Source organism: Scomber scombrus, chromosome 14, assembly GCF_963691925.1.
Source record: "Scomber scombrus chromosome 14, fScoSco1.1, whole genome shotgun sequence".
Taxonomy (NCBI): Eukaryota; Metazoa; Chordata; class Actinopteri; order Scombriformes; family Scombridae; genus Scomber; species Scomber scombrus.
The window spans coordinates 9,331,081-9,356,279 of record NC_084983.1 but is presented as its reverse complement, the minus strand read 5'-3'; the positions used below and the strand labels follow the sequence as shown (position 1 = coordinate 9,356,279).

Here is a 25,199-nt window from a genome sequence, read left to right as displayed (position 1 = left end):
ATACACTACAAGAGTACAATCACAATGAAATTAGCATAAAGAGATATAGTCTCATATGTATAACTGCCTCTCTTTAATTGTGTCCTCTTTCTACCTTTACCTTTTCTCTTCTTTGCCAGGTGATGCAAATGTTTAAGGGCTGCAAAAGGGAGGACACTGCCCCTCACATTTACAACATGGCCCAGTCTGCTTATAGGAACCTCCTGACCACTCGTCAGGATCAGTCCATTGTCCTGCTGGGCAAGAGTGGTAGCGGCAAGACTACAAGCTGTCAACACATCATCCAATACTTGGTCTGCATTGCTGGCAGCACCAACAAAACCTTCTCCGGTAGGTTGGAAAGAATCCAAAATACTAACTAAAATAACAGTAAAACATTGTTGTGTTATTTAGTTCCCCCAAATGACTGTATGGATTTCTCTTTGTTGTCTGTAGCAGAGAAATGGCAGGCTGTCTACACAGTTTTGGAAGCATTTGGGAATGCCTCCACCTGTATGAATGGAAATGCTAGTCGCTTCTCCCATATTGTTTCCTTGGATTTTGACCAGGCGGGCCTGGTGACCTCAGCCTCTATCCAGGTACAAATAAACACATCTATTTATTTATTTAAATCACTGGTGCTCATCTGATGAATCACTCACTCCATTTATGAATACCTGCTATGATCTTGGACTATATACCATTAAATAGTATAGTATTTCAGGAAGCTCCAGCAGCCTTTGTTATTATATGTACTTGCACTGCATATAATAAACGTTATTTAATGTTTTTCTAATATCCTGTTTTGGTGTGTTTGGTGTGGCCTTGCAGACCATGCTTCTGGAGAAGATGAGGGTGACTAGAAGACCAGAAGGAGAATCTACGTTTAATATTTTTTACTACCTAATGGCTGGAGTAGAAACCGCTCTTAGGTCAGGATAACTACTACAATGCCAATTACACACACAAAACAGAATTTATTACATTCATATATTGCAATGATATAAAACTGCTTTTTGAGAATGCTGCCAATTTTTCTTAAAGTCTTACTTGTGTATTATAAGTGGACATAAGAAGTGAAGACATTTTCTGTGTTCTCACTGAGACTTTCTTCATCAGAACTGAGCTGCACCTCAACCACTTTGCTGAAAACAATGTGTTTGGAATCATGCCTCATAATAAGGTAAATTATTATTTTTTACCACTTATAAAGCTGACTGTTTAATGTTACTTTTATATGGATGCAGGTTGTCCGGTTGTCCAGTAGCAGACTTAAAAAGCTATGTTGTAAACTCACTAACAATTTGTAATTAAGTGGTTGGTCCTCTAATTGTGCATAATGCTTGTCACCAACAATCACACAGCAGTATGTCATTAGTGAACAAACCACCAGGATAGATTTTAATTTATGTTGTAATCACTTAAAAGAGCATTAGGTAACCGTTGTATTTTTCTTGAATATACTGTATGTGCTATCTGCCAGTCGGAGGATAAGCAGCGGGCCGCTCAGCAGTTTTCCAAGCTGCAGGCAGCCATGAAGGTTCTGGGGATCAGTTCTGATGAGCAGAGGGCCTTCTGGCTTGTCCTCGGGGCCATCTACCATCTTGGCTCTGCAGGAGCTACTAAGGGTAAGATTGCTGAACTAACCAAATACTTCACCATTCAGTAGCTGCATCACCTATTTGTGAGGATATTCATGAAATACCACATACCAGTAACAAAGACGCAAAGGGCCATTATTACATCTGACAGTACATTTTGAAAAAGCTAAAAATGTGTTAGCCACAAATCCTGAGCACTGCATTATCTCACTGTAGGTAACATCTTCTGTGTGATGCAAGACAGCTGTAATCCAGACAACTGAATTATGCATTTGCACTTTAAAAGACGTGCGCAGGTTGTTATACTGCTCTACTGCACTGATCTGTTGCTAAAAATAAAAATTTAGGGAAGGAATCATTTGAGTGACTGTAGCAGCAGTGATTACAGTAGCATTGCTGCTTCAGAACTGTTAGCCTTTCCATTTCCAAAACTCTGAAAATGGTAAAATTCATGAAAAGATATAATTAAAATTAATTTGCCTGCAGGCTCTGATCTAGTAGTTTAGATTTTAGTTAATTATCATATAGAGCAGATGATCTGTATAATAATTTATTAGATTGGGCCTTGTGTCAGGTTGCCTTTATTTAACCTTATTGAATCACTATATAAAATAAACAAAAGCAGGGTTTGTGCTACAGTTACAGCATCTGAAATCTGGCAAAACTAACTCACTCCAATTGTAAGGAAACAGCTCACTAATCTAATTTTGGCCTTAAGTCTTAACAAACATCTTATCTTGTCATATGAATGCATCAGGGGACTAATAGAAAGAGCAGTTATCTTAAACACGAGGATTTGATTTTGTCTTTGGAGCTATTTGTGTGATGAAACCATAACGTAAGAAAGCTGGATTATTTTTATCTCTGAAGTAATAGAACTGCCTCTGACTGTATTTGACTTTTGTTTGAAAATGAGATATCTCTCATTTGAAAAGTCTGAATTATTTTTATTATTGTTGAGGTAAGTATTAGTCGTAGTTTTAAAAGCTCCTTGCTTTTAAAAAGGTGCACTTTTTCAATTAAAGTCCTTACCAAAACCAGGTTTTAAAAGTAATTCACTGTAGCTACATCTAATATTGATTTCTTACAAGTGCTAAGCTTTGAATTCTCTCTCAATATATTTTAACTTGGCTCTCTTTGGTGCACATCTGATGTGCACATTTAGCAAAGTCAACTTAAGGATACTGTACTATCTTACTACAAATGTTTTTATCTGAGTAGCATTGAACTTACTGCAAATCAATTAACTTGATGTCTGACTTTCTCTGTTTTATAACCTGTTAATAAATATGGAATATCTATAGAATAATACAATATAAAATGACAAACAACATACATTAGCAGTGACTGTAGCTCTATGTGATATGTTTGTTCACTCTTCACTCTCTGTCTGCACTGTCACTTCTGGTCACTTATTTAGAATTGCTTGCCAGTTTTCAGTGATCCCCTCCAGCTGGCTGTCTTTTTCATGGCAATATAACAGCATCCAGGAACCCTTTTAAAATTTTCATCAACAGATATTGTTGCCTTTAGCATCTGCTCTAGGGAATACAGACCCTGAACAACTTCATTCTGATCTACAAATTATTGGGTGACTTATGACTTGTGCTGATAGGACTGCTTTGCTCCTCTTAAACACACAGTGGTTTTCATGAAGAAACTACGCACAATGGAGTAAAAGTAATAACCAAGAGTTGACACATTGGTGGTAATTAGATTCTGTCTCGCCGTCTGAGGGAATATTGAATTTATTCATGAAAATTCTCTGTGCTATTAAAAATATCTTTGCTGTGAGGACTTAGTTTATGTTTTGACTATCTCATACAAACCTATATAAAAACATAGTATACAAAATATGTTCATTTTTCAGCTTTATAGTACAACACAAGAGGGCAGCAATGATCTCTAATCCACAAGAACTAATTAAAGGGACCACTACCTGAGATGAACTTGCTTTTCTGACAACACTTATGTCTATCAAGTGTAGATAGAACAAAAAAGTGGCTACACAGTCAGTAGAGCAGACATTATATATAGGTTGTTTTTTAAAATGTATCTTTAAGAGTCAGACACTCATGAATGTTTGATTCAGTAACATTGGCTAACCCAATTTCCTCTTTTTGATGTTGAACTGGAATTTAAATGACTGTGGTGACGAATATCTATCAAAGCAAATATTTGAATGCCTTTGCTTGTCTTTACAACCATGCTGCTTATCATCATGAATAGTACACAGGGCTTCTGTAGGGCTGATTGAACAGATAGAGCCCACTACTCTCTGTGTGAATCCCCCCCAATTTATTTCTTTAGTCTTAAAAGATACCACTTCATGGTGGATTAAAACTGAAGTTTGCACTCATATCTGCATGTTTCCATCACTCAGCCACCAGATTAAAGAGAAACTTGTATTTTCCAACAGAGGTCTTCATATAAATAAATTAATTGGATTCCTTAATGATAAGTTTTGCTCTTATTCTCAAGATGATAAAAAGAGCATTTATCATTTCAGCTTCTTACATATTTTTTGAATGTAAAACAATAGAGGCTTTTAGCTGCTGACGCTACTGAATATGTCCTTTTCCCCCAACTATAATTAAATGTATTCAAGCCACCAACATTTTGAGCATGCTTTTAGTGCATGTTCTTACCAGCTGTGTCAGTGTCAGGTTGACCAGAGACATAATCATACCCTGTCAGAGACAGGATTTTCACAAAGCTACCAGGCTAGCCATGCGCCTAGGGTAGTTGGCAGAAGGGCTAATGGAAGTTTTCATGCACGTGTCTCAGCTGGCAGGAAACAATTTGCACGTCATGAGTGGGCCCAGAAGGCAGCCTACCTGCTGGGCTGCACCCTGGAGGAGCTCTCCTCCTCCATCTTCAAGCACCAGGCCAAGGGCACCCTGCCCAGAGCCAGCACCATCCGCCAGGCTTCTGACGAAAATGGCACAGCAGATGCAGGTACTCCACAGACCACATTTACCAACAGTCTCTACCTCCCCCACCCTCCTCTTTGTCACTCTCTGTTTCCACACACACGTGCACATATATGCCTCACGCCCATCACCTGAGGGAAATTGCATGCTCCGGAGAAAGTAAAGCTTATCTTAGTAATGAATACCACAGCTTTACAATGGCTATTGACAGATAAGTACACACGCTATGTCAGGACAAGCAATTTGGGATCCACTCCTAATTCATTGTCCTTGAAATCATAATTGCCTCACATTGATTTTTCACATGTGCAGGTCCTCTCACTTCCATCAAGACCGCAACACAGTTTGAAGGGCATGAGGGTACAGTTAAAAGTCTATCACAGTAGGGATGGACAGAATTGACCTCTGTTTCACCTTTCCTGTATCTCTCATGAAATATGAATATACTATCATAGATATGCGCACAGATGAAAGTATCAGCCAGGCACCATGAACTCACTATTTTGTGTGATAGTGAAATGAATTATGTAAGCTTAACAGGTGGCCATTGCCGCCAGGCACAGACATAAGTATGTGCTGTTTGATCTGACCAATTCAGAAACACCTGAGTCCTCAATGACACTGCTTTACAGGCAGACAATTTCAGACCCAGCTTGAATACTTTATGCCTTTGGGCATAATATGCTGAAATGAGCACATCCTTTCAGAAGAAAATGTAGTTAACATAGTTTTAGTCTAGCATCTACAGCTGACAAAGTGTTCCTTTACATAACTCAACTGACTCGTGTTATTTGATGACGGACATATTGTCATCAACTGGATGTTTCTGATTTGTTATGTGTCTGTGGTTGCTTTTCATACCAGGATCCAAGGCTACAGCCATAGAGTGTTTAGAGGCCATGGCATCTGCACTTTATTCTGAACTCTTCACTGTCCTCATTTCTTTAATAAACCGGTGAGTATTTCTTCTTCAGTACCTTAGAGAAGCTATATAACATTCAGTGAAGATGTCTTTGGCTTTATTGTGCATTATTTTATACACATTCCCTTTAATTTAGCTTGACATAGTGGATATCTTTCTAAATCTTGGGAGCTTGAAATAAAATTACATTTCTGCAACACGTATGTTTAACCAGTGCTAAAAGGACATGGGCTTAGGTTTTAGTTTATAATCAGGATTCGGTTTAATGAGTTTGAGGGTTGTATTGGAGAGACTTAAGGTTAAAGCTAAGAGTGATGCAGTGAATGTAATCAATAAGACTATTGTCTAAAGTATTGCAATGCTAATGTTTGTGTATTTGTGTGTGTGTGTTTGGCTTGTATGCTTCAGGGCCTTGAAATCCAGCCAGAACTCCTTGTGCTCTCTACTCATTGTGGACACACCGGGATTTCAAAACCCCAGGCTGGCTAAGCGCGAATGCGGTGCAACATTTGAGGACCTATGCCACAACTACACTCAAGAACGTCTGCAGACCCTCTTCTACCAGCGTACTTTTGTTCAGGAGTTGGAGAGATACAAGGAGGTAAGGACATTTGAAGTATAACACACCATGCATACAGCCTCATTTTCATTTTCTCTTTCTTCCTCCTACTTCTCCCTCTCTCTCCCTTTGTCTGCCGCTTTCCCTCAGATATATCAACTCCAATAGTGTATGTGTTCACACATCAGATACACCATCCCTCCCACCTGTCACAAGCTGTGACAAGCCAAAGTAGTTCATGTGTTAGACCTTCTCATTAGCGATGCCAGTCTTCACCTCTTCTGCCGAGATCAAAGTAAAGTCACTCACAACTGCCTGGGAGACACGCCCAGCTGCACAGCGGTGATGTGCTCCCTGATGAAGGAACTTTTCTTCTTCTGTCCTCTTTCAATCCTTGTCTGGCAGTGCTGGACCACAATAAATGTACACAATCATCTCTAAGAACTGAAGATATTTAATTATAAAATACCAGACATTACAAACATAGATATATTCATCCATTACTCCTGTTCCAACTCTAATCTCATAAATGTCCTTATTCAGAACTCAGCTGACAGCACACTAAAGTTAACCAGAAGTCTTAATCATATCACTTTTATTTCTGCGAACATGGATCCTGGGATTTCCTACCCACACTGCCACCCACATCCCCTACCTAAGAAAAAAGGAATCAGAGAAAAGTATTGCATACAGTAAATCTGTGTAGTGTAATTCTTTCTTGTCAGTGTATTTTCAAAACATAAGAAGCTTTGAAACTGTCGTTGAAAACTGGGTCAAACTCATTTAAAGCAGCACTCAGTCTCAACAATGGCAGTGACTGGCAGGTAAAACTGTGAAACACAACAGGCGTACATGCCTTATATTTTTGAACTAAACGCTATCGAGTGCTGCAGCCGCCTGGATAGTTTTCGATGTCTTCTACATATTGACTCCCCACAGCAGAGATCTAAAAATCAGTTAGGCTACTTCAAATACACAGTCAACTCCAACACTGGCATCCACACTATTAGCACTGCCAATATTTCCAGTGCAGCCTGCACTTTATTACTGTGAGCTGCTATATGCCTGTTTTGGTCTGGTGAAGGTAATTTCTAGTATATTTCATTCTACTTTATCCCAGAAATGTTAACGTCGCTACAGTAATGAAATCTTTTTCCATTTTCCATTTATATATTGGAAGTGCAAATGCCAAACGTTCTTGTTATTCTATTAGATTGGTTGTGGCTTTTATTTTCCTTCTATATAATATGCCATTGTTTTTTCATTTCAATATCCATAAACATCTTTTAATGGATATTACACTTAAATGAGACAACTAACAGTGCCCTTCTCATCTGTAAATGGTACTCAGACTTTGCTCTGAATGGACGACTTACAAATTCCAGACCCTGCTGCAGAATTATGACTCCCTGCACCCTCAAGAGCTGCATGGACACATAGGGTCAAATCCACAAAAGGACTGCGTGCAAGTGAGACAAAAACATAGTGTCTAATTCGCAAAGCAAAGGATTGAATGCGGGTGCAAACTGTGCTGCAAAGCAAATAGCATTGTGGTGCACTTGTTTCATATGCATGTATGTGAATAAGATAATACACTTGGTGAAAAATTGCCCCTTTCTATGCAAATAAGCATAATTGCATAAACCATCTAATTCAAAAAGACCAGGGCAAATTGCTGCATGCAGTTAGGGTGGTGCTATTAACATCAGAGAGTTGGTATTAACTGTGTGCACACTTGCTCCTCAGTGTCTCTCTCTTCAAATCTGTGTGATTGTGAAGCTTAAATGATATTGAATTGATATGAATGATATCAAGGGAGAAATCTCCAGTCAGACATTTGGCTACCTAAATTAATTTCAGCTACTTAAAAATAAAAATGTACTAACAGGTGGACACCAAATTGCTATGTTGAATACTAATTTGCGCATTGCAACATTGGAACTCTAGCCACAGGAACTACAGCCAAAATGAGAACTAGGTGCCTGTGGTCAAAATGTAGGTCCATAGTAGTGAATAGAATCAGTATCAGACTCTTCATTAAGAGAAACCCTCACATCCAACTGCACATTGAGTATAGTTTTATTCCTCACCATCTACATTACCATTTTCTGAATATCAGGCTCCTCTTGTTTAAACATAATTTTAATCTATGGTCACAGCAAGGAATCACAATGATACAAGGATACAAGGACTTTTATTGTCATCTCACCACAGTTCCATTTTTACCTTTTTGTTCAAATGCCTCATATGATAACATAAAATTGCATTTCTCTGGGCTTTGGTGATCAGGTAGCGTGAAGCAAGAGAGGTATTTAAACTTTAGAATAATTAAAATTGTAAGTGGAATAAAATAAAGAATATTACAAATATTGTGAATACTGTGATACCGAATGACTTTTAAAATGTGATTTAACAAAAAAAAAAAAGTCACTCTCACACAGCAACAGTGTTTTAACATTGTGTGTAGGAAATGGTGTTTTTCTTTTATTTAGCATCATCATAAGTCATTACAGAGTCTGTCAATCTGTTTGTCTGCCTTCCTCCAGGAGAACATAGAGCTTGTGTTAGATGACACAGAGCCCAGCACATCTCTGTCTATAGCAGTGGTAGACCAAGCCTCAAGCCAAGCACTGGTAAGTTCAATATTGACTGCGTTTGTTTACGTCTTCACTTCTGTTTTAATATTATACTGGATTTTTCCATTTGCATAGTCACTTATTTTTTTTGTTGATATTTTATGCATAAATCTGGTATTAGTATAATATTTTGCCTCTGATTGCCTCTCAGAACACCGGGGGGAATTGCGTGCCTTTCATGATCTATTTTCACACTAATCTCCTGGCACCGTTATTTAATCCAGTAATGAATATCATCATCTTTAAGCATCAGAAGTTTTCTTTATGGGAGTTTTCAAATATTGAAAGGTGTTGTTTGCTTGAAAGAGAGGGTAGGAGGAGGAAAAGAAAGGTTAGAGAATTGACTCGAAGAGAGAAAATCGATGTCTGACCTTTGCAGCTTGTGATCTGCACCATGGAAACAGAAATGGCAGAGTTTAGAGAGTCATAGATCACTTTGGTATAATTCTATTGCGTTCGGTTTGAGTGCTTTACTTTTTTAAAGGATTTCCACTCTAATGGGAATGTCATCAGATGCAATGAACTGTAGTACATCACACTAAAAACCAAAGTAAACTATAAAAATCAGCTTAGAATGAAAAGACTTTTTGATCAAAGATTGTTTTTTTCCACTCAGATTTTTTTTCTTCCTTGTTGCAACTCAGATGTCTGTTATCACACACTGCCTTAACGCTTATTTCATTGCAAGCCTCATAGTTGTCATATGTTTCCTCCAAACTGATATTCTGTGTTGTATTTGCAGCCAGTGTAGTGTGCACAGCTGATAAGGATGTCTCCAGTGTCACTTCCTGATAGCTGCTAAAACTGTTTTTGGTTTTGTGGTTTTGGTTCCCAATCTCCCAGGGTGGATTCAGGCCTGAGCCATGTTACCGAGCTGGCTATTGCAGTGTGGAAATGAATCTCACTGTAGCAATAGTGACTTACTCACAATGTCTTTGGCTAAAAAGGGCCACCGTTCAAACTTTCAATGTTTTAAGAGCTCAAACAAAGTATGCTTTTTAATGCTGGAAGTATACGTTTGTGCTGCGCTGCCCATAATAAAATCCAATCTTCGCCTGTTTGGTGTCATGAAAGACTAAATTCTTTCCAATGCACTTATTCCATGATCACTGATGCTGAATTAGGTTTTATTTTCGTCTCTGTGCTCACACTAATTGTATTACTTTTTAATCCCTTCTCTCCTGCCACTCTCCGTATTCATGAACAGCTTTTTGTTTCCATTTCAATTATAAGGAAAAGCTAAATTGATGAGGCTATTATCGTAGCAACTGCTGAAGGGCGCGGGGACCACAATTGCTTTTGAAACTTTAATTTCTGATGCTAGTTTTAATATCAGGCCTGTCATGAACCGGCTTATACTGGTAAAAGCACGCAGCAACCTACTTTTACTGACATTTCAGAGAATGCTTAATTGTTTTGTATTTAATATTTTAAAGAAACACTGGCAAAAGGCGCCACCATCCAGCCTTTGAAGGATAATTTCTAGGTTATTTCATAAGTAGAAGCATATTGGTTTTTTTTCTGTACCCATGAGGGGGATAAACAATAAAGGCTGGAATTTCCTCTGATTCATCAATGCGTTTTCATTAAATAGCTAAAGCAAGCGCCCTTGTGGCAAGGTGATTTGTTATTCATGTACTGGAAACTGCGGGTAAAACACAATCTCTTTTGAGGCGGACCTATTAGTGAAAAATAAGTGTACAAGCCAGAGAGTCAAATAGGTAAAGTGGAAAGTAAGCAAAAGGCACAGGGCAGTTTTCAGTTTGACAGTCACTTCCTCTCATGTACTATCCTTCTGAGCAACTGACGGTCAAACAGAACATTTTGTGTCCACAGCAGGGTTCCACTGAGAACCTATGACCTTTGTGCGTGTTTGACTGTGCGTGTGTGTTTATTTGGCAGGTACGCACAGTACGAACAGATGAAGCGCGAGGCATGTTGTGGCTGATGGAGGAGGAGGCGCTTCAGCCAGAGGCATCAGAGGCAAAACTTTTGGGACGTCTCTTTAGCTACTATGGACCTGCAGAGGGCGAGAGTAAAGGTGAGGAGAGCACAAACACACACTCAGCAAATAAAAAAGAATTCTACAAAAAAAGCAAGCTACCTGACCATAAGATGGCAGTCGAAATTAAAATTGAATATGAATATTTTATGCAAGTCTAATTTATACACAATAAACACAATTTGGATTTCAACTATGTTGCTTAATTATCATCATGGTGTAAATAAACATGCTTCTCTGGATCTTTCATCTCTGTTGTTGTGGTATTAAATATTATGTGTAATTTACTACCTTGAAACTCGCTTTGCGCATCTGTATGGTATTTTAGTGCCCAGCACAGACTGCATGGTGGACAGGTGGGAGGTCAGGTGTAGACGGGGTGGGAGGTTTATTTAGTGCAAAGTCAGTAATTGTGTTTTGGTTTAAAATTCCTTCGTAGAAAAACAGGAAAACAGGAATGAAGCACATCAATTTGTGGTGCAGTGTCACTCTGCTGCTGCTTGGGTGATTTTATTCACAGGATCATAGTAAATACTTGCTACAGACGTGCTGCAACAACAGATTAATGCTAAAAAAAAAGTTTTCAGTTAAATACTCTCCGACAAAAATCGGCACGGGCAACACCAGGCTGCTGCAGAACAACCACACACACCTCTACACACATCAGACTGGTTAGTTATAACTTGATATTCTTACCAAACTATGTGAGCTCAAATAGCGTCGGTCTGATGTAATCATATAAACAGCTTTACCAAATCAATTTCTTTATTTTTTATTTCCATCATTATCATAGTAAATAACTGATGTAGGCAACTAGTCCATCTGTTTGGCTGCAGATTTGTGGTGATGTGGATTCATGTCATGATGCTCTGAACCATCCAGGCATTTTGTGATGAATGTGACTGGCTGAGAGAGTATTAATTACATCTGCTGATCTATATTCACCTTCACTCAGCCCTTTAACGCATTGCCCATCTGCATACATGAACCAAAATACCAGGTGCACATGGAGACATCTAAGCAGTTTGTACCCCAAGAGGCCTACCACCTTGCGTATGTTGTTGTGCATAATTAACATACTGCCCTTTGTGTCACAGGTCAGTGTATTGTACAATGGTCACACTTCTACACAAATCAGACTGGTCACAATGGGCTCTATATATCTGTATAATAAATTGTACACACAGTACTATCTGACAGATTTACCAGTATCTTATTGTAGATATGTCATAATGTTGGCCATCTTGGCCATTTTTACTTGTAACAGTTACAGCTTATAAAAGTTCCACCAACAGAACTCTTTCTGGAAAGAATAGAAGTGTCATTTTTTCTCCCTCTGAAACAGCTGAAAGCCTCTCATTCATACTCTCTATACAGGCCAGATTTGAGTTAGAGTTCTCTCTAGTTTATCACCCATATCTCTTTGATAGTGTAGCACATCCCGCTTCAGTCAGACTGCTGCATTATCTGTCAGTATGTTGTCAGAAGATTGCATACTCTGGAACAGTTTTCATGTTGAAATGTGTCTTGCAACCTCGAAGACTCCTTATAAATCACTATCATAAACTCATTTTTATAAACTTTCTCTACTGGATTAACTTTATATTTTTTGTAATTGTCTTCTTATTTTGTAATATTATCATTATTATTATTTATTACACTACAGTATTATAGATTTCAACTAAAACTGCATGGACAGGCTCACAGGCCCCATAAGTAAATAAGTTAGGAACAGCAACACATTTTGATTATTATACTATCAGTAAAGTTTATGTAAGTGTGTGACAGTTGAATAATCAAGACATGATGCATCATCATGCTTTGATAAAACCTTCACACAGACTGGATAAACATTCTCCCTAAACTTCCGAATTAGACTTTTAATTATTTTCATCTCTCTGCAAATGAACAATGAGACAGAAAATCTCACACTCCTTCTTTCATTTACATCAGGTCACACTTTCCTCTTGAAAAGTGAAAAGGAGAATCATTTCCTGCTGGGCCACAGTCACGGGACTGACTGGGTGGAGTACGATGCCCGTGGATGGCTGAACTACGCCAAGCAAAATCCTGCCTCCAATAACGCTATGACCCTCCTGCAGGACTCGCAGAAGTAAGCATCACACATACAGGAGGACTGTGGTGACGGTGGTGTCAATATTACATGATTTTTACAATACTATCTCTTGCAGGAAGATCATTAGCTCAATGTTCATGGGCCGAGCGGGCGGAGCCACCGTGCTATCCGGTTCCATAGCAGGTCTTGAAGCTGGTTCCCAGCTCTCCCTGCGACGGGCTACCAGCATGAGGAAGACATTCACCTCAGGGGTGGCTGCTATCAAGAAGAAGTCTGTGTACATCCAGATAAAGCTTCAAGTGGTGAGAGACGAGAGGAGGGGATGGAACAACTAAAGGGAAAACTAAGACTTCTAAATAGAACATGAACAATGAATCAATCTGATTCCCTGTGATGTGCTTGTACTTCCAAGGATACTGAATCTTGGAATCTGAGCAGCTTTTTTTATTTTATTTATTGGCTCCCCTCTACATTGCTAACAGGTTAACAACAGGAACTTGACAGGTTGGCTCAGAGCTCATGGTTGTGAATTTGTATTGTACTGTGTACTTTGGGGCTTATAGCAGTCACAAATTGCTTAATGCAGCTTTAAATAAAATGGATGGGATCAAGGCCAGAACTTGGGCTGCAGCCAGAGCTAAATTGCAAAATTATATTAGGCTTCACCGGTGTCAGCGTGCTATGAGAGGAGTTTTGTTCTTCAAAAAAAAAGTGTCTAAAATGAAAGTTAGCAAAAAGCACAAGAAAGAACAAAAGGTTCAACAACTTTGTATTAGAAATTAATTTACCAAACAATACCATAATAACCCATAGGATAGTATTGATAGAAACAAGATTGCATATACAGTCCCCTCCAAAAGTATTGGAACAGTGAGGCCAATTCGTTTACTTTTGCTGTAGACTGAAAAAATTTGGGTTTGACATCAAAAGATGAATATGAGACAAGAGATCAACATTTCAGCTTTTATTTCCAGGTATTTACATCTAGATCTGATACACAACTTAAAAGATAGCATTATTTGTAACGGAACACCACATTTTTAGGTGAGCAAAAGTATTGGAACATGTGAGTGACAAGTGTGTTTTGTTGCCCAGTTGTGTCCCATTACATTGATTATTCAAACAATAAATAGCGCTGAATGTCTACGCTCAGTTTTATATTTGGGTTTTGCCTGTGCAGACTTAGTTAATTATAGTTAGAGGTGTAACCAACATGAAAACCAGAGAGCTGTCTATGGGTGAAAAAAAAGGAATTGTGAAGCTGAGAGAAAATGGAAAATCAATCAGAGCCATTGCACAAACATTGGCCATAGCCAGTACAACTCTTTGGAATGTCCTGAAGAAGAAAGAAACCACTGGTGTACTAAGTAACAGAAGTCGAACGGGTAGACCAAGGAAAACAGCAGCAGTTGACGACAGAAACATTGTGATAGCTGTAAAGAAAGATCCTAAAACAACTGTTAGTGACATCAGCAACAAGCTCCAGAGGGCAGGAGTGAAGGTATCAGAATCTACTGTTGGCAGAAGACTTCATGAACAAAAGCACAGAGGCTACACCAGAAGATGCAAACCACTCATTAGCTAAAAGAATAGGAAGGCCAGGCTGGATTTTGCCAGAAAGTACAGAGACGAGCCTCAAAAATTCTGGGACAAAGTTTTATGGACTGATGAGACAAAGATTAACCTTTACCAAAGTGATAGAAAGCGCTAAAGTTTGGAGAAAGAAAGGATCTGCTCATGATCCCAAACATACAAGCTCATCTGTGAAACATGGTGGAGGTAATGTCATGGCTTGGGCTTGCATGGCTTCTTCTGGGACGGGCTCATTAATATTCATTGATGATGTAACACATGATGGCAGCAGCAAAATGAACTCAGAAGTCTACAGAAACATTTTGTCTGCCAATTTAAAGGAAGATGCAACCAAACTGATTGAGAGATCCTTCATCATGCAGCAAGATAATGACCCAAAACACACTGCAAAAACAACAAAGGAGTTCATCAGGGGCAAGAAGTGGAAGGTTTTAGACTGGCCAAATCAATCTCCAGACTTAAACCCTATAGAGCATGTATTTTACCTGCTAAAGAGGAGACTGAAGGGAGTAACCCCCCAAAACAAACAACATCCGAGAGAGGCTGCAGTGAAAGCCTGGAAAAGCATCACAAAAGTAGAATGAAAAAGTTTGGTGATGTTAATGGGTCACAGGCTTGATGCAGTTATTGCAAGCAAAGGATTTGCAACTAAATATTAAGTCTTATTCATTTTAATCTATTTTAAGTCTATCTGTTCCAATACTTTTGCTCACCTAAAAATGTGGTGTTCCGTTACAAGTAATGCTATCTTCTAAGTTGTGTATCAGATCTAGATGTAAATACATGGATATAAAAGCTGAGATGTTGATCTCTTGTCTCATATTCATCTTTTGATGTTAAACCCAAATGTTTTCAGTCTACAGCAAAAATAAAGGAATTGGCCTCACTGTTCCAATACTTTTGGAGGGGACTGTACATATGGATCATTATTTCCAAACACCACAACAATAAAAGCAGAAATTTCCAGAATTTGTTCACTGTAAACCAGGGTGAACAGTATGCTCCTGCAGCAGGAAACACAACGTTTGGAAAGAACAAGAAGCACTACTACCCCTATGACATAAAATCAACATGAAAGGATGTGCATTTCCCAACTAAAAGTGATTGAAAAATCCATGAGGCATACATACAAATCGGCATAAAGCCAGTAGAGTATACAGAAACATATACTGGTACATGCTCTAGACAGAAGCTTCACAAATTGAAATAATAAAATCTGTCTTACAGTGTTGTTGTAGTGTAGACTTTTAATGTGACTTAAAAAAAGATAGCAGATTCAACCCCTGTGTGGGTATTAAAACACAAATATACAAAGACTTCTTATTAAAGTTAGAATAAAATAATACTATAAAGTGTGAATGTCAAATGTTTTATGTCAGTGTAAGATATTGCATTGGCTGTTGGCCTGTTTCCAGCAGAGTCCCTAACCCTCCCTTGTGTTTTCTAGGATGCTCTCCTTGACATGGTGCGGAGGTCCAGGATTCACTTTGTTCACTGCATATTGCCCAAGGCAGATGCCCTCAAGGCTCTGAACGGATCCCTGTTCAAAGGTGGGGAATGTGAGGCTCAGGGGGAGAGTGGAGATCCTGGCTTAATGCAGCTAGATGTAGCCTTGCTCCGTGCACAGCTGCGTGGCTCCAAGCTGCTGGATTCTCTCCGGATCTACAGGCAAGGTGAGGTAGCTGCTTAAATCACATACTAAGGACTAGTATTGAAATACAGACCTCTTTGTACAAGTATAGTTTTTTAAAAGAAAATATTATTTCTCAAACAGTCCCCTCTAAATGTCTATTTATACTCCACAAACATTTCTAGACTATAATGTTGTTATTCAATACTGACTTTCACAGGTTACCCCGATCACATGGTGTTCTCTGAGTTTCGACGGCGTTTCGATGTGCTGGCACCGCACCTCACCAAGAAGCATGGGAGGAATTACATAGTGAAGGACGAGAAGAGAGTAAGTCAATCAGCAAGAGAGGGAGTAAAACGTACACCTCCGCCAGTGGCCAAGCACAGTGAAGATTAATGGTGTGAGGAGGCAGCTTCATTACATCTGCCCCTGATTTGTCAGCGGCCAACTGTCAGAGAAATAAACCTTCATTCATCACAGCAATTGTAATGGTCTAATCAACTTAACCTTATCTGTATCATGCCTGGTAAAGAGGTAGATCAGTATTGTGACTTAAAAAGTTCTTCACTGCATTCAGAGCTTTGAAAATACCATTCAAGAGGGTTCACTGATCATCTTTTGTAATCTGGGAATTGGGAAGTAGCAGCCAAGGTTGCACCCTGTTGCTTTGACAGCGAAGTGCTTTACCTTTGTAGTACTTTTCTTTTAAATACATGAATAATGATTGTGGGGAGAAAAAAAAACAACCTTTAAGATGAAACCTGCAGTGAATTTTATTCTCGGAGGTTAACTATCAATGACGATGCACTGTGCATTGGCGCAATGGCGCTCTGCAAGAGAAACCCCCATTGAAATGCAGTGGAGAGAGGAAAAGAAAACACAAAAGTTTGTTTCTAGAGAGAAATGAGAAAGAGGGAGTGAAAGAAAGGGGTTGAAAGAGAGGAAAGCCTTTTTCCCCTGTGCCAATACGCTGGGGCTGGGTTTCTGTGGAAACACTGGCTAACAAAAGCCCTTTAGTGCTTGTGGCAGACCTCTCCTGGTGTAATCTAGATGTGGTCTTTCAGACTAGAGGCTCAAGTAGGGAGAAGAGGTTGAGACAACAATACACCTACAGTATACACAGGCTGGTAGACGGAGTGGGAGAGGCTCCAGGCTGGCTGATGGTGTACATCTGTGTGTGTTCAAAGGTGCACAAGGGCCAACACCACCAGGGGGGTCTTGAGGAATAAGCCAGGCACAGGTGGATTCTCTGGGACAAGTTATAATTGGTTTGTTGGTTGGGGTTGGGAGGTTCTGGAGAGTCAAGCTTTTTTCCCATGCTTCCTGTTTCATTTTACAACATAATACAGTTGGGAATGGATGTGAGAGAAGAGGGAACAGCGCTGTGTCATTAGTTCAGCATGGAAACTTAAGGAAACTATGGACTACTGAACTGCTGCTGTGCCAGTAGAAGTTCCCATTGGATCCAGCAATTGAGAAAGACTAAAACTGTGTGTGTGTTTGTATACATGTGTGCCTTTACCCAGGCTGTGGAGGAGTTACTGGAGTCCTTGGATTTGGAGAAGAGCAGCTACCACATGGGGCTGAGCAGGGTGAGTAACATCAACACATGTCAAACAAATAAAGTGCTTTAAAATTATTGAATAAAACATTGCTGTGAATGGCTGCTACTGTATACACAGCTTTTTATATCCTTGTTTTTTTGTCTTTCCGGGAAGGACACTGTCTGTGAGTCTTTCATTACACCTGTCCCTCTTTGATGACTGTTGGCTGTTTTTTTTTATGGAAAGATGCCAAGCCTTGCCTCCTCTTCCAGTCTTTTAAGCAATCACTACCCGAGAGGCATGTCTCTACCCTGCCCGACTATGTGACCGTAATTCCCTCTTTCTTTTCAGGTCATTAGAGCAAATTCTCCAAACTGATGGCCCTCTTTGTTTTTCACCACGACCGTTGTAAAGTAATCACAGTAAACACTGCTTGGCACACTGAGGTCTAATCCTATCAGCCGGAAAGTGGCCATCAGCCAATAAGGAAATCAAAGGAAACAATAATATACAAAACAGTGGAACTTATGCTCCCAGACATGTGCAGTGCGCAGGGCCCTTTTTTAGAACACATGACACAAGAATGGTTCGGAGGCAGCTTCACGTGGTGCCACGCTGGAGTGTGAAATGGGCTCAGAAGTAGACAAGCACAGTTGGCCATTCTAGTGTCGTCTTAGCAACCTTTCTCACTTGCATGCCAATTACACCAGCCTCAAATAACCTCATAGCAGCGGAATCACGGCTTTTGAAGGGATGAAATTTGCCACGTCTACAAGTTGCACATCTATGTACGTTTTGGAAAGTACTACAGGCATATGATAATGATGATGATGATGATGTAAGACACATAGCATCATTCCTCCTCACTGGTTTGCAGATTTTACTTCTAAAGCTGCTCCATCATTTACATCCTCTACTTTGTGTACAAATCACATATGGATTTGGTCATTTATAAAGCGCTGGGACTTGTGTACTGTAGAGACAGTTTTGCCGTCATCATCCATCCATTTTAATAGCTAGCTGCCATCATCATCCATCCATTTTAATAGCTAGCTGCCATCCTATCTGAAATGCATTTTCAGTACCTAATCCCTCTGAGGTATAGACAGGCCGTGACGTGAGCTGCTTTCTCCTGGCTGTTTACCTGTGTTTTACCTTTGGCCCAGATTAGGAACAGACCAGGCTGATTGTCCGAGATAATAACTTAATCACAGCCTTCTCACTTAGATAAGATTCACTTGTCCATGGATTACACTGTTTCTTATTGATTTACTGCTTCAGCACACTTATTTACTTTTGAACTCAGTTGTCTTTTTGTTTTTGCTGTTCTTCTTCACGCTAAAGCAGGGGCTCTAAATCGATTTTCTCCTGCCTAATACAAGCATTACATGATCTCTCACAAATATTATCCTTTGCTAATGAGTTAAAGTGATCTTATCTGTGTCTTTGATTTTTTTTCTTCTGTTTTTTGCTCTAGTTGTTCTTCAGAGCTGGTACCTTGGCTAAGCTGGAGGAACAGAGGGATGAGCAGACCAAGCGTAATCTAAGTCTATTCCAAGCTGCCTGTAGAGGATACCTGGCACGGCAAGCCTTCAAGAAGAGAAAGGTAGGAGAGATGTCACGCTGAGAAAAAGAGCTTGAAGTTAGTTTAAACTCAAAATGCCAAGGATCTATTTATCTAAATCAAATAAAGCTCTATTGATCAATCACAAAAACGACACAACTGTGCAAAAATAAATTAAGCATCAAGGTCCAATTTGCTGCTTTGCTCCTTTTTTCTTTTTTTTAATGAAGTAGGTGAAGTATGTGAGCTCCAGAGGCCTTGTTGCCTAGGAGTCCACCAGGGGCTGAAAATTCCTTGTTCAGAGCTAATTTTAGTGCCTGTTTGAGCTGCCACTGGGCTCTGCTCCTGGACTCCTTCAACTAATTACAAATGTGTTCTCTAAATCTATACCCTTCCTCCTGTACTGCAATCCATCCAATCAGCTTTCCCAAGTGGATATGTGATAGTGAAATGTCCTCTTCTGTTGCATTTGATCAGAGTGCCTTCCTTAAATACAGCTTTGTCAGGCATGCTGCTGACTCACACCCATCTGCTCCACCCATCTTCCATTTTTCACCCAGCTTGTGATGGGTTCAACTCTCTGGACCTCATACATGTCCTCTAGTGATGTATGAAGCCCCGCAGTCTCTCTCGTCTCTGTGATTACCATTTAAGTGAATGTACCGCTTCAGCTGGCTAGTGATGAACCAGCAGAAACAGAATCAACATTACCACTCTCCATCCAGTATGGCATGCTGTTAGTGAGTAGATATCTTGCACAAGAGTATAAGAGGCCAGTAAAACTATTACATTGTCATCTTTGCAATAAGGTAAATCAATATGACCTTGTTTATTACTGAACTCACTGCTCTCTCCTGTTACTGTTTTTACCACATGACTCTGAGTAATGGGTGTTGGTTAAAAATGGGAATCCAAGAGAGGCCAATCTTTATCAAGCTCAAGAAGTTAAAGAAACTCAACAGCGAGGAACCATCCAAAATTGCTAGGCAACTGTGCAATTACAAAATCCATTAGCAAAGAAGCAATTCTTTCCCCCCTTTGCGCCCGTATGCCCCCTATCTCCTGCAAATGTATCAGTAATAGAAAGATAAGACTTTATTTTTATTTTATCTTGTAATTTATTGCTCTTAAACTCAATTTAGGTGGGCAAGTTAAGATGTAACTTGCTCTAATGAATGTAATGAGAGCCACTGCAGATTCTGTAAAGTCAGGGTTAGGGGATGATCCAGTGTAGAGGTTTATTTAAACTCTCTACATCATAATGCACATTACTTTCACAGTAATAAACAGCGTCTCTCAAAAATCTATAAAGCTCAATTTTCTAGGATCGATTATACTTGAATGTAACTTTAACAGCTGGCGATACAAACTTGTTTAACCTTTTTTTAACAGCTTTGCTAAATTAAATATTGTTTATTCAATAAAGAGATTATGTCTGAGCAAGAATTTTCCCTGATGGAATTATAAATCAGGCATAAATCACTGATGAGATACTCAGATAAAAAAGCCATTCAGGCTGGGATACACATGCAGTACATGTCTCATGGTGTAGGCGTTGGAATAATCATGCACTGGCAAACTCTGCTCTTTAAATTAATTGAATTAAATCATATGAAGCCATATGAGTTTAGAATTTTTGGGACTCAACTTCAAAAATGACTCAGCATCCTTAAACCTATTAGGTCAGTATTTGTAGTCAAGTGTGAGACTGAGAGATGAAAATGTGCACAAGGAGCAAACAAGTCAAATCAAGCCAGTTTCCCCTTGCTGTCACCTTTTTTTTTTCATCTGCTGCTCAAGCAACCACAGTGTGCTGGATTTATTACTACTCGACTGTTACATGTATAGTATACAGTCCCTGCTTGCAATAATTTCCTGAAGGGCATTTTTTTCCCTTAGCTGAATCTTATTGCTGGTTATATTAGTCTGATTCAATTAGTCGTCACCAGAGTAATGGTGCAGAAGCAGAGCTGCGGTGGATTATTGAGTGATTTCCATCTCAACTTCTCTCCATGTGGACGATTTACAGAGTGTGTTGCTGTTCAATCTTAGAATAATCATCATATAATAACATCCACTTATGCCCTCACTGTTAACCTGTTATCCTTGTGTGGAAAATGATAGGGCTGCAGTGCCTCTTGCATTGTTTTAAGTATCCAGTCTTAGCAGGTACAGTAGATGGTATTTTTCTGATGAAGCCTCTCAGACGCCGGCCCGTTGATGTATATGGATGTGACAGGAACTTCTGTTGATTGATATTTCCTGGCATGTTAACCTTGTGAAGCTGTGCCATGTGCCCATGTGACATTATATGACAAAACCACAATTTTTCTTGTTTTTTTTTTCTCTCTCTCTCTCTCTCAACTGTCTCCTCAAGGGGACACCCTGACATTTTAAAAGTCTGTTATTTTGCCTCAGCAGGCACTTACCGCATTGGGAGTTTTGTCCTTCAGGTACCCTACAACTACATTTTTTCCAGCTATTTGCATTGAAATCAGCAATCGTAAGCTAGCTGTAGCCTAGTAATAATACACCTATTTGTTTGAAATTTCTCCCTGTGTTGCAACAGTGCTTGTTGAATGTTAAGATATAGCTTTATGAGACAGGGGATTCTACAGGATCTGTCATTCATTTGAAACATTCATTCCCATACCTCCATATCAAAGAAAAGTAAATTCCTGCAGCTGTAAAAGCGTGGTGAGGCTCTGCATTGGTATGAGGTTCATTTCTTTGTATATTGTGTGCCCTTTTCAATTTTTTTATAAAGCAGTGGTAACTCCAACAGCTAAGATTATAGCCCTTTGAAATGAATTTGTATTTCAGGATTTAAATGTCATTTGATAGTACTATGATAATGATATTAGTCGGGCATGACAAACCAATATGTTCCTGATAAGGCTATACATGTAATCAGACCCACTGTCCTTTACCAAGGTATAATTTCATGTTGAAGTAATCCTCAGGAACTGAGTGTTTGATTTAAAAGTGGGATCGAAGTGAGATCAGGCATTGCTGCAGCCACATATATGAGCACTCAGATGTCTTACATGTATACAAAAATGCCTGTATATACATACGTACATATCACACACTTACATACATCTGTAACTATACTGTATACGTAGAATATCGTTGAAGAGAAAGGAAAACATGCTTTTGTCCTTATCTTGGCTCACAGTCCTATGTCACATGACTCTGTCTTACAGTTGTACTCTCTTAATGTGATATGTTTACTAAAATGTTTTTCCACAGTGTTCATGCACTATAATCTTTTTTTGTTTTCCATTCATTTTAGACTAAATATGACAAGTGAGACCTCTCTAAATCTTCTGTCAGAGATTTGCTGCATTTCACTCCATGTTAAGTCTTTCACTATGTGACGAATCCTAATTGGTCATAGAGAGTACTGTACCTTGAGGGCAAAATGTACCTGATGATGAGAATTGTGCTGCTCTAATTGGGTTTGCCCATAATCTGCTGCTGCTAGAGAGCCTCATGCATAAGCAGCATGGAAATCGTGTAATACTTGGAATTAGCTGCCAACATGTTTGATTTAATTAATCAAAAATTAGCTTCCAGCCTTGGAACATACTCTGCTGAAACTCTCCAGAGGAGGCTGGCAAGTCCGGGGATAGCTGCTCGCCCATACACAGGCAATATAACACAAGAATGAGGAATGATATGTTTTTAAAATACTGTTCACCAGTGATGAGGGTAATATGGTGGCAGTAGATGGATTCTGGGAAGCATTTATTCCAGTGAGTAATTAAGATTTTTTTCAAATTCTCTGGCATTGTTCTATGGTTTGCTGGACATTGCCCTCTTGTGATATCTGTGTATTACACTCTTTTTGCATCTCTCTACATATATTGCATTTAACATCATGTGCTGTACTAGACTTATAACTGCAGCAATCTATTATTATCTTTCTTGTCTTGATTATGAAACACTTAAACAATCAATAACAAATACTCATAGAGTTACAAGTAATTACATGAATATTACACCACCATTGACTTAATCTGTATATATGTGTGTGTGTGTGTGTGTGTGTGTGTGTGTGTGTGTGTGTGTGTGTGTGTGTGTGTGTGTGTGTGTTTCTCTTTTTGTGTTCATAGATTCAAGATTTAGCAATCCGTTGCATCCAGAAAAACATCACGAAGAACCGTGGAGTGAAGGACTGGCCATGGTGGAAGGTCTTCACCACAGTCCAGCCCCTCATTAAGGTCCAGCTCACTGAGGAGCAGATGCGAGGCAAAGACGTGAGCAGTCCTCTCTCTGTCTGATACACCATACCTTATAGACTCCTCTCAATTACACAGCTTCTAATCCACTGTCCAAATGCACTAACTGCCACTGCAGCACAGCACTTCCTGTTATTTGTTTTTGACGTCTCTTGTATTACTTGATACTTCACTGTTTTACATGCAACATTACATGTGAACTGTACTCCTATGTTCTGTGCTACAGGAGGAAATACAGCAGCAGAAATTGAAGCTGGAGAAGGTGGAGAAAGAGAGAAATGAGCTGAGACTGAACACGGATCGATTGGAGAGCAGGGTGGGTGCTTTCGCCTGTGGCAGTGCATGCTGGGAGCATGGCGTTTCAGATTGGTGATGGAGTTACATACTTTCATTTTAGTTAAAGATTTGATCGCTTACTTGAGCAAGAACCGAGGAGAATATTTTGTCGTTTGCATGACACCTCGTGTGTGTGTCTCTGTGTGTCCAGATTTCAGACTTGTTAGCAGAGCTGGCTGATGAGAGAAGCACCAGTGAGTCAGCATCCCAGTTGCTGGAGACTGAGACTTCAGAGAGACTACGTCTGGAGAGGGACATGAAGGATCTACAGGTACATACACACACTGTAACATCATAATATTTAAAAAAAAATCCAACTATAATGCGACTTTTGATTGGTGTGTAAATCTGTGCATTCTAGGCTAAGCTTGATGCTGTTAAGAAGCAATTAGAATCACAGGAGATGGAGGTGATGGAAGCTCGGCTCATGAAAACATCAGAGCTCAACGGGGATGTGGACGATGATGATGATGATGCTGGTTAGTTGAACCTGAAATGCTTAGTGCTTGCATCCATGCATTTAATTCCAAGCCCAGAATTTGAGGAAGACTTATGAAGACTTGCAGTAACTTTTCTCTCCCTTTTGGAATAACAACCTTGATCATCAGTGTTTTAAACATTTGTTTTATATTCCCTAATTAATTGCACCTTGTGACACATGCAGCAGCTTGCCTGAGCCTGTCTAATGGGCATGTCAGCTCAGGTTAGAGGCATAATTTACTTAACGGCCCGTACCAGCATTATTCGCACAGTTCGAAAAATCTCCCTTATACTAATTGTAGCTGCGGGAATGAGTGGCTTTGTTCGACTGTTTCAGCGGGAGACATGGCAATAAGACTTGGTCACATGCTATTAAGTATATTTTCCAAGTTTGGGATTAACCACTAGGGGATTAAGATGTTCGCTCCCAGGCATACAACTAATGCTTATTACTGATTGGTCTCCACCTGCTGGGAAAGAGAGCTCCAGCTGAGAGAGTATTGTCCTTTTTTCCCCTTGTTCTCTCACCCCCCTTCAACCCACCTCAGAAGACAAGCCATTACAGAGCATATCAGAATTTTTAGATGAATGAGAAAATAATCGTTGGGATCAGAGCCGGTGGCCCTGCAAGTTGTCATTATGCTATATATATGCTAATGAGCAGCACTGATGGAGGAGCCGGTGTTGGTATGTGAAGGAGAAATGGACAGCCTCTAAAATGATAAGGCTTGGAAATGAACCTGAACCTGAATGTCTGCCTGGCCGCTGTTATAGTTCTGATAGCCTCTGACAGCTCCAGAATTAGGGTCGCCTAAGAACTGTGGAAAGTGCCACTTAGACATGTCCTTCTCTAACTACTATTGTGGTGTGCTCTGAATTCTTACCTCAGGTTTATCCAAGATTAGAGTTGAAGCGCAAAGGCTGCTTTGTAGTTTCCTGTCGTATTCTGTGACCTTATAAGGTCAGGATTTGATGAAAGAAGTTTTATTCCATGAAAGAATATATTACTTCGATCCTTGAATGTGATAACAATCGCAGCCAGTACAGTGCACCCCATAATCCACAGCATCCATATTTTCTGAGCTTTTGAGCCTCT

The 25,199-nt window shown here is 39.6% G+C and overlaps 1 protein-coding gene across 1 annotated transcript in view; it reads left to right on the top strand.

Annotated features, from left to right (window-relative positions):
- Positions 1 to 25,199, top strand: part of LOC133994361 (unconventional myosin-XVIIIa-like) — a 62,547-nt gene that overhangs the window by 17,429 nt on the left and 19,919 nt on the right. Inside the window, exons 10-29 of the mRNA XM_062433607.1 lie at positions 120 to 330; positions 436 to 578; positions 811 to 911; positions 1,099 to 1,162; positions 1,463 to 1,607; positions 4,368 to 4,538; positions 5,378 to 5,468; positions 5,844 to 6,036; positions 8,541 to 8,627; positions 10,533 to 10,671; positions 12,586 to 12,745; positions 12,825 to 13,011; positions 15,750 to 15,975; positions 16,153 to 16,262; positions 17,462 to 17,527; positions 18,957 to 19,085; positions 23,162 to 23,305; positions 23,514 to 23,603; positions 23,775 to 23,894; positions 23,985 to 24,102. Of these exons, the coding sequence (XP_062289591.1) occupies positions 120 to 330; positions 436 to 578; positions 811 to 911; positions 1,099 to 1,162; positions 1,463 to 1,607; positions 4,368 to 4,538; positions 5,378 to 5,468; positions 5,844 to 6,036; positions 8,541 to 8,627; positions 10,533 to 10,671; positions 12,586 to 12,745; positions 12,825 to 13,011; positions 15,750 to 15,975; positions 16,153 to 16,262; positions 17,462 to 17,527; positions 18,957 to 19,085; positions 23,162 to 23,305; positions 23,514 to 23,603; positions 23,775 to 23,894; positions 23,985 to 24,102 (2,695 nt within the window). The remainder of the gene's footprint in view (positions 1 to 119; positions 331 to 435; positions 579 to 810; positions 912 to 1,098; positions 1,163 to 1,462; positions 1,608 to 4,367; positions 4,539 to 5,377; positions 5,469 to 5,843; positions 6,037 to 8,540; positions 8,628 to 10,532; positions 10,672 to 12,585; positions 12,746 to 12,824; positions 13,012 to 15,749; positions 15,976 to 16,152; positions 16,263 to 17,461; positions 17,528 to 18,956; positions 19,086 to 23,161; positions 23,306 to 23,513; positions 23,604 to 23,774; positions 23,895 to 23,984; positions 24,103 to 25,199) is intronic.